Below are 10565 nucleotides of genomic sequence, written 5' to 3' on the forward strand. Positions count from 1 at the left end.
TCAGCTGACTACATCCCCCATAATGCTCTCTGGTAGGTCAGCTGACTACATCCCCCATGATGCTCTCTGGTAGGTCAGCTGACTACATCCCCCATGATGCTCTCTGTCGCCCGATGACAATAAAGAGACGACATCAGTCGTAACATTTTATTTATTTCCAAGCTCATTTTAAATAGTTTGAGTCTTAAAGGAACAGTACGCCTCTCCAGACGAAGTCCCCACCTGTGACGAGTTAGCTTAGCATAGTGTGGAACAACATGGCCGCCACACAGAGGCGGGTCGTACGTTGATTATTATTTATTTGATGTTATTATTGTTTTACTGGAGCGCTAATTAATAACCATGCTTTTATTTTGAAAGGCTAACTGTCTGCGTCTTCCTCAGGGAGGGAAGATTCCTATTCGCTGGACGGCCCCTGAAGCCATCGCCTACAGGTGAGCCTCGGCACTGCAGGTGGAGGCGTGGCCTCTGTGACACTAACGGCGTTTCTCAATTCAAAGAACACGAGGACAGACTTGTGTTCTTTTGGAGTCTGGACTGGGGAGGAGGAGGGGGAGGGGGGAGGAGGAGGAGGGGGGAGGAGGGGGAGATGGAGGGGAGGGGAGGAGGAGGGTCTTTCTGTGATGGAGCAGCTGACTTGATGACGTCACCATCAGCTGTTCTTGCTCCTGGGTTTATTCTAATTATTCACTGTAAATTATTTTTTACAGTCAAATAAACAAAACATCCTAACATGACATTCCGTGACTCAACAACAGTAGTATTTATAAAAAGTCATCTGTCGGTAGTTTATTTTCTCCTCCGCTTCTGTTTCCGGTTGCTGGTGAAATGCATTCTGGGATATCTGCTGGCCAGAGGACGCACAAGTCTCCTCTGATGCATTCTGGGTAAAGTGGGAGGATCAAGTCACATCCGGGTGTTCTGACCGTGCTTTGAGAGAAGAGAACTTTGAATGTGAACATGTCCTCAGAGACTGATGACGAGACACGAGGACACGAGGACACGAGGACACGAGGAGAGGAAAGTACACACAAGTACACATATTGAGAACGCCGTATCTGTCTGTCTCTCAGGAAGTTCACCTCCGCCAGCGACGGGTGGAGCTACGGCATCGTGATGTGGGAGGTGATGTCCTACGGGGAGCGGCCCTACTGGGACATGAGCAACCAGGACGTGAGGCACCCGTCTCTCTCCTGTCGGTCACCTGTCTCACCCTCCCACCCGTCTCTCTCCTGTCGGTCACCTGTCTCACCCTCCCACCCGTCTCTCTCCTGTCGGTCACCTGTCTCACCCTCCCACCCGTCTCTCCTGTCGGTCACCTGTCTCACCCTCCCACCCGTCTCTCCTGTCGGTCACCTGTCTCACCCTCCCACCCATCTCTCCTGTCGGTCACCTGTCTCACCCTCCCACCCGTCTGCCCCGCCAGGTGATCAACGCCATCGAGCAGGACTTCCGGCTGCCCCCCCCCCCCGCCTGCCCCTCCCCCCTCCACGCCCTCATGCTGGACTGCTGGCAGAAGGAACGAGCCAATCGGCCACGGTTCAGCGACGTGGTGTCGGCTCTCGATAGGCTGATCCGAAACCCCGCCTCCCTGAAGGTGACGCTCCCGGAGGGCCGCAGGTGAGACTCTGCCCGTCTGTCCTCAATGTGCCTGTCTCACTGTCCCCAGCCTGTCCTCCATGTGCCTGTCTCACTGTCCCCAGCCTGTCCTCAATGTGCCTGTCTCACTGTCCCCAGTCTGTCCTCCATGTGCCTGTCTCACTGTCCCCAGCCTGTCCTCAATGTGCCTGTCTCACTGTCCCCAGCCTGTCCTCCATGTGCCTGTCTCACTGTCCCCAGTCTGTCCTCAATGTGCCTGTCTCACTGTCCCCAGCCTGTCCTCCATGTGCCTGTCTCACTGTCCCCAGCCTGTCCTCAATGTGCCTGTCTCACTGTCCCCAGTCTGTCCTCCATGTGCCTGTCTCACTGTCCCCAGCCTGTCCTCCATGTGCCTGTCTCACTGTCCCCAGCCTGTCCTCCATGTGCCTGTCTCACTGTCCCCAGCCTGTCCTCCATGTGCCTGTCTCACTGTCCCCAGTCTGTCCTCAATGTGCCTGTCTCACTGTCCCCAGCCTGTCCTCAATGTGCCTGTCTCACTGTCCCCAGTCTGTCCTCCATGTGCCTGTCTCACTGTCCCCAGCATGTCCTCCATGTGCCTGTCTCACTGTCCCCAGCCTGTCCTCCATGTGCCTGTCTCACTGTCCCCAGCCTGTCCTCCATGTGCCTGTCTCACTGTCCCCAGCCTGTCCTCAATGTGCCTGTCTCACTGTCCCCAGCCTGTCCTCCATGTGCCTGTCTCACTGTCCCCAGCCTGTCCTCCATGTGCCTGTCTCACTGTCCCCAGCCTGTCCTCAATGTGCCTGTCTCACTGTCCCCAGCCTGTCCTCCATGTGCCTGTCTCACTGTCCCCAGTCTGTCCTCCATGTGCCTGTCTCACTGTCCCCAGCCTGTCCTCAATGTGCCTGTCTCACTGTCCCCAGCCTGTCCTCCATGTGCCTGTCTCACTGTCCCCAGCCTGTCCTCCATGTGCCTGTCTCACTGTCCCCAGTCTGTCCTCAATGTGCCTGTCTCACTGTCCCCAGCCTGTCCTCCATGTGCCTGTCTCACTGTCCCCAGCCTGTCCTCCATGTGCCTGTCTCACTGTCCCCAGCCTGTCCTCCATGTGCCTGTCTCACTGTCCCCAGCCTGTCCTCCATGTGCCTGTCTCACTGTCCCCAGCCTGTCCTCCATGTGCCTGTCTCACTGTCCCCAGTCTGTCCTCAATGTGCCTGTCTCACTGTCCCCAGCCTGTCCTCAATGTGCCTGTCTCACTGTCCCCAGTCTGTCCTCCATGTGCCTGTCTCACTGTCCCCAGCCTGTCCTCCATGTGCCTGTCTCACTGTCCCCAGCCTGTCCTCCATGTGCCTGTCTCACTGTCCCCAGCCTGTCCTCCATGTGCCTGTCTCACTGTCCCCAGTCTGTCCTCAATGTGCCTGTCTCACTGTCCCCAGCCTGTCCTCAATGTGCCTGTCTCACTGTCCCCAGTCTGTCCTCAATGTGCCTGTCTCACTGTCCCCAGCCTGTCCTCCATGTGCCTGTCTCACTGTCCCCAGCCTGTCCTCAATGTGCCTGTCTCACTGTCCCCAGTCTGTCCTCCATGTGCCTGTCTCACTGTCCCCAGCCTGTCCTCCATGTGCCTGTCTCACTGTCCCCAGCCTGTCCTCCATGTGCCTGTCTCACTGTCCCCAGTCTGTCCTCAATGTGCCTGTCTCACTGTCCCCAGCCTGTCCTCCATGTGCCTGTCTCACTGTCCCCAGCCTGTCCTCAATGTGCCTGTCTCACTGTCCCCAGCCTGTCCCAGCCCCTGCTGGACCCCCGCCTCCCCCCCTCCCCGGCCTCCTGCGGCTCCGTCTCCGAGTGGCTCCGGGCCCTGAAGATGGAGCGCTACGAGCAGAACTTCCTCCAGATGGGACTCGGCAGCCTGGAGGCAGTGAGACAGCTGGGGACAGAGTGAGTGAGACAGCTGGGGACAGAGAGAGAGAGACAGCTGGGGACAGAGAGAGTGAGACAGCTGGGGACAGAGAGAGAGAGACAGCTGGGGACAGAGAGAGAGAGACAGCTGGGGACAGAGAGAGAGACAGCTGGGGACAGAGAGAGTGAGACAGCTAGGGACAGAGAGAGAGAGACAGCTGGGGACAGAGAGAGAGACAGCTGGGGACAGAGAGAGAGACAGCTGGGGACAGAGAGAGAGACAGCTGGGGACAGAGAGAGAGAGACAGCTGGGGACAGAGAGTGAGACAGCTGGGGACAGAGTGAGAGAGACAGCTGGGGACAGAGTGAGAGAGACAGCTGGGGACAGAGAGAGAGACAGCTGGGGACAGAGAGAGACAGCTGGGGACAGAGAGAGAGACAGCTGGGGACAGAGAGAGAGACAGCTGGGGACAGAGAGAGAGACAGCTGGGGACAGAGAGAGAGAGACAGCTGGGGACAGAGAGAGTGAGACAGCTGGGGACAGAGAGAGAGAGACAGCTGGGGACACAGAGAGAGACAGCTGGGGACAGAGAGTGAGACAGCTGGGGACAGAGAGAGAGAGACAGCTGGGGACACAGAGAGAGAGACAGCTGGGGACAGAGAGTGAGACAGCTGGGGACAGAGAGAGAGACAGCTGGGGACAGAGAGTGAGACAGCTGGGGACAGAGAGAGTGAGACAGCTGGGGACACAGAGAGAGAGACAGCTGGGGACAGAGAGAGAGACAGCTGGGGACAGAGAGAGAGACAGCTGGGGACAGAGAGAGAGACAGCTGGGGACAGAGAGTGAGACAGCTGGGGACAGAGAGAGAGAGACAGCTGGGGACACAGAGAGAGAGACAGCTGGGGACAGAGAGTGAGACAGCTGGGGACAGAGAGAGTGAGACAGCTGGGGACAGAGAGTGAGACAGCTGGGGACAGAGAGAGTGAGACAGCTGGGGACAGAGAGAGAGAGACAGCTGGGGACAGAGAGTGAGACAGCTGGGGACACAGAGAGAGAGAGACAGCTGGGGACAGAGAGAGAGAGACAGCTGGGGACAGAGAGTGAGACAGCTGGGGACAGAGAGAGTGAGACAGCTGGGGACAGAGAGTGAGAGAGACAGCTGGGGACAGAGAGAGAGAGACAGCTGGGGACAGAGAGAGAGAGACAGCTGGGGACAGAGAGAGAGGGGGGAGAGCGAGAGAGACCATATATGTGTGTATATATATATATATATACACACATATATATATATGTGTGTATATGTGTGTGTGTGTATATATATACACATATATATATATGTGTGTATATATATATGTATATACACATATATATATATGTGTGTATATATATACACATATATATATATATATATATGTGTGTGTATATGTTTGTGTATATTTGTTGAAGACTAACTGATCCTCTCCGTCTGTTTCCATAGCGACCTGCTCAGAGTGGGCGTGACTCTCGCCGGACACCAAAAGAAAATCCTGTCCTCCGTCCAGACGCGCCTGGTCCACGAAGCTTCGCCCACTCTCCTCTACTGACCAATCGCAGCCCTGTCTTGAGCCACTACCCACGGGGACGCTGAGCCAACTCTTTGTAACCACTGAACATTTTTGACCAATCAGAGACCGGAGGACCGCTGAGGCCCCGCCTCCTATTGGTCAGACCAATGAGACGGTGAAGCTTCATTGTGTTTGACTCGGGGCAACAGGACTCCGCTCCCTTCTTAATCAGACCAATCGCAGTTGAGGACAGAGTTCACCACGGTGAGCTCCTGATTGGTCATCCGCTGCTCAGGAAACCTAAGCTCCTCCCACTTGGCCAGGCATTATCATCCTCCAAACCCTGGAATTACCGGCCAATCGGCATCCGGCACAGCAGGCGCCGGCCTCTCATTGGTCAGATGTTTTGGCCCTGCTGCTGTCAGGGAGCTCAGCCGGTCCAACGGGCCAGTTCTGGTTCTGCTGGTTTAGGGATCAGCGTTAACGGATCTGAAGGGAATCCTGCCCTCTAGTGGAGGCTGTCGGGACTGCGCCGCCGGTCCTAACAGCGTAACCATGGAAACCTCAACCACAGGAAGTCCAGAAGGCTCCATGAGGGACACAGGATGGGTCCACGCGGTCTGGAGACCTCAAGCCCTCCTGAGCCGCGATATTATGGGATGGCCTCCGAGCTGTGGTCCTTCAGGTGAGGGGGCGTTCAGGGACTTAAGCGTACAGAACTTTGAGAAGGACTACGAGTGGTGGGTCCCTGTAAAGTACTCCGTGCATCTCGTTGAGGACCTGGTCCTGTTGAACCCTGAGGTGAAGCCATCATGGAACACGAACTGGTCCAGAACCGGTCCTCTTCGTCCATTGGAAGGACGATGAGGGTCTGAACAGGTCTCCGGACCCGGACCCAGGACTGGATTTGTAAACCGATGCTTTTGTATTTGAGCACTTTTTGTACCCACGTTTAAAATGTTTATAAAGTCATTTTGTAAAGAAAAGCCTGAGATCAAAGAGGTCTGATGAAGACCAGGTCTACAGCTGGTCCAGGTCTGATGAAGACCAGGTCTACAGCTGGACCAGGTCTGATGAAGACCAGCTGAGTCTCTCTGGTCCTTCAGGGAATCCGTTGTCACGGAACTCTGTCAGCCAATCACAATAAAGATGAACGTCTGGACCAAGTGAGTCTGTTGTCTCAAGAGCAGAGACCCGGAGGGGGTCCTGAAGGGTCCTGAACCCAGAGGGGGTCCTGAAGGTCTTGGTACCAGAGCAGTCGGCCCTCATGAACAGAAGAGCAGGACCACAAGAACAATCAAAACTTTATTGACACACAGCAGCTGAACAGTCAGTGGGCGGAGCTCTTGGGCAGCTGGTTCCCCAGGATGACTCGGCGCTCCACTCCGGACTCAGAGATGCTGGCCAGCCTCACCACGCCGCCGCTGGAGCCGTCTCGCTCCATTGCCAGGGCAACGGCTAGGAGTCAGACAGGTAGGAGTCAGACAGACAGGTAGCCAGAGTCCCCCATGTCCCAGCATGCCTTGCAGCAGCCTACCTGTGGCCGTGAGCTCCAGGCACTGGTCCTTGTTCATGTGAGGCTTGTAGTTGGCGTCCATGAAGCCGTAGATGTAGGAGGAGCCGCTGCCGCCCACCGACACGGGCTGCCTCACCAGCATCCCTCCAATGGGCACGCAGTACACCTGGCAGGTGAGCCTCGTTAGCAGAGCACCCGACAGCCACATGGAGCAGGACTAGTACCCCCCCCCCTGTAGTAGGACTAGTACCCCCCCCCCGTAGTAGGACTAGTACCCCCCCCCCGTAGTAGGACTAGTACCCCCTTGTAGTAGTACCCCCTGTAATACTAGTACCCCCGTAGTAGGACTAGTACCCCTGTAATACTAGTACCCCCGTAGTAGGACTAGTACCCCCTGTAATACTAGTACCCCTGTAGTAGGACTAGTACCCCCTGTAATACTAGTACCCCGTAGTAGGACTAGTACCCCTGTAATACTAGTACCCCCGTAGTAGTACTAGTGCCCCCGAGTGGGACTAGTACCCCCGTGGTAGTACTAGTACCCCCTGTAGTATTACCTGCCTGTACTAGTACCCCGCCTGTACTAGTACCCCTGTAGTAGTAGTAATAACCCCCTGTAGTAGTACTAGTACCCCTGTAGTAGTACTGCCCCCTGTAGTAGTACTAGTACCCCTGTAGTAGTAATAACCCCTGTAGTAGTACTAGTACCCCCTGTAGTACTAGTACCCCCTGTAGTAGTACTAGTACCCCCCCTGTAGTAGTACTAGTACCCCTGTACTAGTACTAGTACCCCGCCTGTACTAGTACCCCCTGTAGTAGTACCCCCTGTAGTAGTACTAGTACCCCCCCCGTAGTAGTACTCGTACCTGCCCCCCCAGGCGGCGGTCCCATCCCGCCACCAGGATGCCGGCCGTCAGCTCCTCCCTGTAGCGGTAGCAACTGGCTCTGAACAGATTGGCAGCCGTCTCCACCAATGGGGGCTCGTCCAGCTCGATGCTGGGGGCGGGGCCACAGGCAGGTATATGTTAGCAACGGCTGACTGGAGGCGGAGCCTGTCGATCAAACAGGTGTGTCTTACCTGTGGAAGCCCAGCTGGTAGGTCACCACATCAGCTATGGCTTGAGTGTCAGCAGCTGATCCAGACCTGGAACACATGAGGGGTCAGAGGTCACCAGAGGTCACGAGGTATGGACTGGTGGTAAGAGGAGGAGGAGGAAGAGGAAGACTGACCTGCAGCAGAAGATCCGGTCGTGGATGGGTGTCAGTTTGTCCGTTACTCTGTTAGCGATGTAAGCTCTGAGAGACAGACGGGTAGAGAGACAGACGGGGAGAGAGACAGACGGGTAGGGAGACAGACGGGTAGAGAGACAGACGGGGAGAGAGACAGACAGGTAGAGAGAGACAGACAGGTAGAGACAAACGGGTAGAGACAGACGGGTAGAGAGACAGACGGGTAGAGAGACAGACGGGGAGAGAGACAGACGGGTAGAGAGACAGACGGGTAGAGAGACAGACGGGTAGGGAGACAGACGGGGAGAGAGACAGACGGGGAGAGAGACAGACGGGTAGAGAGACAGACGGGTAGGGAGACAGACGGGGAGAGAGACAGACGGGTAGAGAGACAGACGGGTAGAGAGACAGACAGGTAGAGAGAGACAGACGGGTAGTGAGACAGACGGGGAGAGAGACAGACAGGTAGAGACAGACGGGTAGAGAGACAGACGGGGAGAGAGACAGACAGGTAGAGACAGACGGGTAGAGAGACAGACAGGTAGAGAGACAGACGGGGAGAGAGACAGACGGGTAGAGAGACAGACGGGTAGAGAGACAGACGGGTAGAGAGACAGACGGGTAGAGAGACAGACGGGTAGAGAGACAGAGACGGGGTAGAGAGACAGGCGGGTAGAGACAGACGGGTAGAGAGACAGACGGGTAGAGACAGACGGGTAGAGAGACAGACGGGTAGAGAGACAGACGGGTAGAGAGACAGACGGGTAGAGAGACAGACAGGTAGAGACAGACGGGTAGAGACAGACGGGTAGAGAGAGACAGACGGGTAGAGAGACAGACAGGTAGAGAGACAGACGGGTAGAGAGACAGACGGGTAGAGAGACAGACGGGTAGAGACAGACGGGGAGAGAGACAGACGGGTAGGGAGACAGACGGGGAGAGAGACAGACGGGGAGAGAGACAGACGGAGAGAGACAGACGGGTAGAGAGACAGACGGGTAGAGAGACAGACGGGTAGAGAGACAGACAGGTAGAGACAGACGGGTAGAGAGACAGACGGGTAGAGAGACAGACAGGTTTAAATGCGTCTCATTCTCAGTGTTATTAATCTGAACGCACGCGCACTCACCCGGTGGTGGTGCGCGAGTCGGCCCCGATCACCACTCCTCCGTCATACTCCACCGCCATGATGGTGGTCTGAGGACGGACACGTTAAAGCAATGAGCTCATTATCGGACACCGCTAGCCGGTTCACGGCTTCCATCCCGGCCACTGACGGTGGCTAATGCTAACCGCACCGGTTAGCATTAGCCACCGTTAGCTCTCAGCTGAAGATCTGCTGTCTCATTCAGCCGCCGTTCTGCTCTAAAATTATCGCGGGAAACAGAACCGGGGTCGGTCCAGTCCGCCTACTCACCCCGGTGCTAACTTCCTGGCTGGTCCAGTCCGGGACCAGCTCGATTTGAGAAGACATCTGCTGTCCGAAGTGCGGCATCACTGTTGCTGCCGCCATCTTGTTCTGGTACTGTGGATCGTGATTTACCGTCAGGCGGTGATTTATAACTTCAGCGCCGCGTTTGAGTTCAAACTAAAGCAGAGAAGAATCATCATCTTCATTATTAAACGAGTGAAAGGTCAACATGTGTATATTTCTATTCATTTTAAGGTTAAATGTAAATGTATAAACTCAGCAAATAAATCAGTTTTGTTCAGGCGCGAAAACGGACAGCATCCAGCGGAGTCCTGAGCGAGGCAGGAAACCGGAAAAGAAGGTAAACACCGCGGCTGCTTCCTAAATGTCTCACATATATCACTTTAAAGACCGGATTCAGTTCGTTTGACTCCACATGTTTGTTTTTAATTAGATATTAAAGATGTTCGGTTCCGTGGTTCGTTGTTTTTAACGAGTTCTGTCCGTTCTGTGCCGTTTGAGCCAGACTCTGGTTGAACAATGTGTAATTCAATCCGACATTTAACAATAAATAAATAACAATCAACACGTTGTCAGGGTTGTTTATGTGATCGTGAGTTCTGCTCCCACTCATCGATGACCTGACACGTGACGTTTGATTCCAGATGACCGTCCATAACTTGTACATCTTCGACCGCAACGGCAGCTGCCTGTTTTACAACGAGTGGAACCGGAAGAAGCAGGCCGGGATCTCCAAGGAGGAGGTGAGACGGGCACCATGACGTTAACCTGTCTGTTAACCTGTCTGTTGACCTGTCTGTTGACCTGTCTGTGCAGGAGTTTAAGCTGATGTATGGGATGCTCTTCTCCATCCGCTCATTCGTCAATAAGATGTCTCCTCTGGACATGTATCCTTACCAGCTGCAGCCTGTCTGTCTGCAGCCTGTCTGTCTGCTGCCTGTCTGCAGCCTGTCTGTCTGCAGCCTGTCTGCCTGTCTGTGGTCCTTAACTGCCTGTCTCAGGAAGGAGGGCTTCCTGTCCTTCCAGACCAGTAAGTACCGGCTCCACTACTACGAGACGCCCAGTGGACTTCGCTTTGTGATGAACACGGACCTGTCTGTCCCCACGGCGCGGGACACGCTGCAGAGCATCTACAGCAACGTGAGGCACACATGATACATGTATATTATATATGTGTATATATTATAGAATGTATATTTATATACCTAAACATATTGTTATTCCGTGTGCCCCTCCAGCTGTACGTGGAGTGCGTGGTGAAGAACCCTGTGTGTGTGTTGGGTCTCAGTCTGGACAGCCAGCTGTTCAGCAGCCGCCTGGACGCCTTCATCAGAGGGCTGCCCTTCTACAGTC

At 55.1% G+C, this 10565-nt stretch overlaps 3 protein-coding genes across 6 annotated transcripts in view; 2 read left to right on the forward strand and 1 right to left on the reverse strand.

Moving 5' to 3' along the window:
• Positions 1 to 6196, forward strand: part of LOC130212041 (ephrin type-B receptor 4b-like) — a 28166-nt gene extending 21970 nt beyond the window's left edge. For 3 of the 4 annotated variants that reach the window (XM_056443144.1, XM_056443142.1, XM_056443143.1), the window contains 5 exons: positions 385 to 434; positions 1074 to 1173; positions 1427 to 1620; positions 3370 to 3528; positions 4968 to 6196. In XM_056443144.1, coding sequence (XP_056299119.1) covers positions 385 to 434; positions 1074 to 1173; positions 1427 to 1620; positions 3370 to 3528; positions 4968 to 5073 — 609 coding nt within the window. In that variant the 3' untranslated portion in view covers positions 5074 to 6196. The remainder of the gene's footprint in view (positions 1 to 384; positions 435 to 1073; positions 1174 to 1426; positions 1621 to 3369; positions 3529 to 4967) is intronic. The other variant, XM_056443146.1, reaches the window with a different exon arrangement.
• Positions 6197 to 6326: 130 nt separating this feature from the next.
• Positions 6327 to 9486, reverse strand: psmb6 (proteasome 20S subunit beta 6). The gene is made up of 7 exons (XM_056443172.1): positions 9198 to 9486; positions 8910 to 8977; positions 7781 to 7846; positions 7629 to 7694; positions 7417 to 7546; positions 6572 to 6716; positions 6327 to 6492 (listed from the first exon to the last, which is right to left on the reverse strand). Exons 1-7 carry the CDS (start codon positions 9291 to 9293, stop codon positions 6365 to 6367), a joined length of 699 nt encoding a protein of 232 aa, XP_056299147.1. The 5' UTR covers positions 9294 to 9486; the 3' UTR covers positions 6327 to 6364.
• Positions 9487 to 9630: 144 nt separating this feature from the next.
• The window catches only part of trappc1 (trafficking protein particle complex subunit 1), a 7412-nt gene continuing 6477 nt past the window's right edge, over positions 9631 to 10565 (forward strand). The window contains exons 1-4 of the mRNA XM_056443245.1: positions 9631 to 9955; positions 10029 to 10099; positions 10214 to 10352; positions 10451 to 10562. Of these exons, the coding sequence (XP_056299220.1) occupies positions 9857 to 9955; positions 10029 to 10099; positions 10214 to 10352; positions 10451 to 10562 (421 nt within the window). The 5' untranslated portion in view covers positions 9631 to 9856. The remainder of the gene's footprint in view (positions 9956 to 10028; positions 10100 to 10213; positions 10353 to 10450; positions 10563 to 10565) is intronic.

The sequence above is a fragment of the Pseudoliparis swirei genome, chromosome 21, assembly GCF_029220125.1.
Source record: "Pseudoliparis swirei isolate HS2019 ecotype Mariana Trench chromosome 21, NWPU_hadal_v1, whole genome shotgun sequence".
NCBI classification, from domain to species: domain Eukaryota; kingdom Metazoa; phylum Chordata; class Actinopteri; order Perciformes; family Liparidae; genus Pseudoliparis; species Pseudoliparis swirei.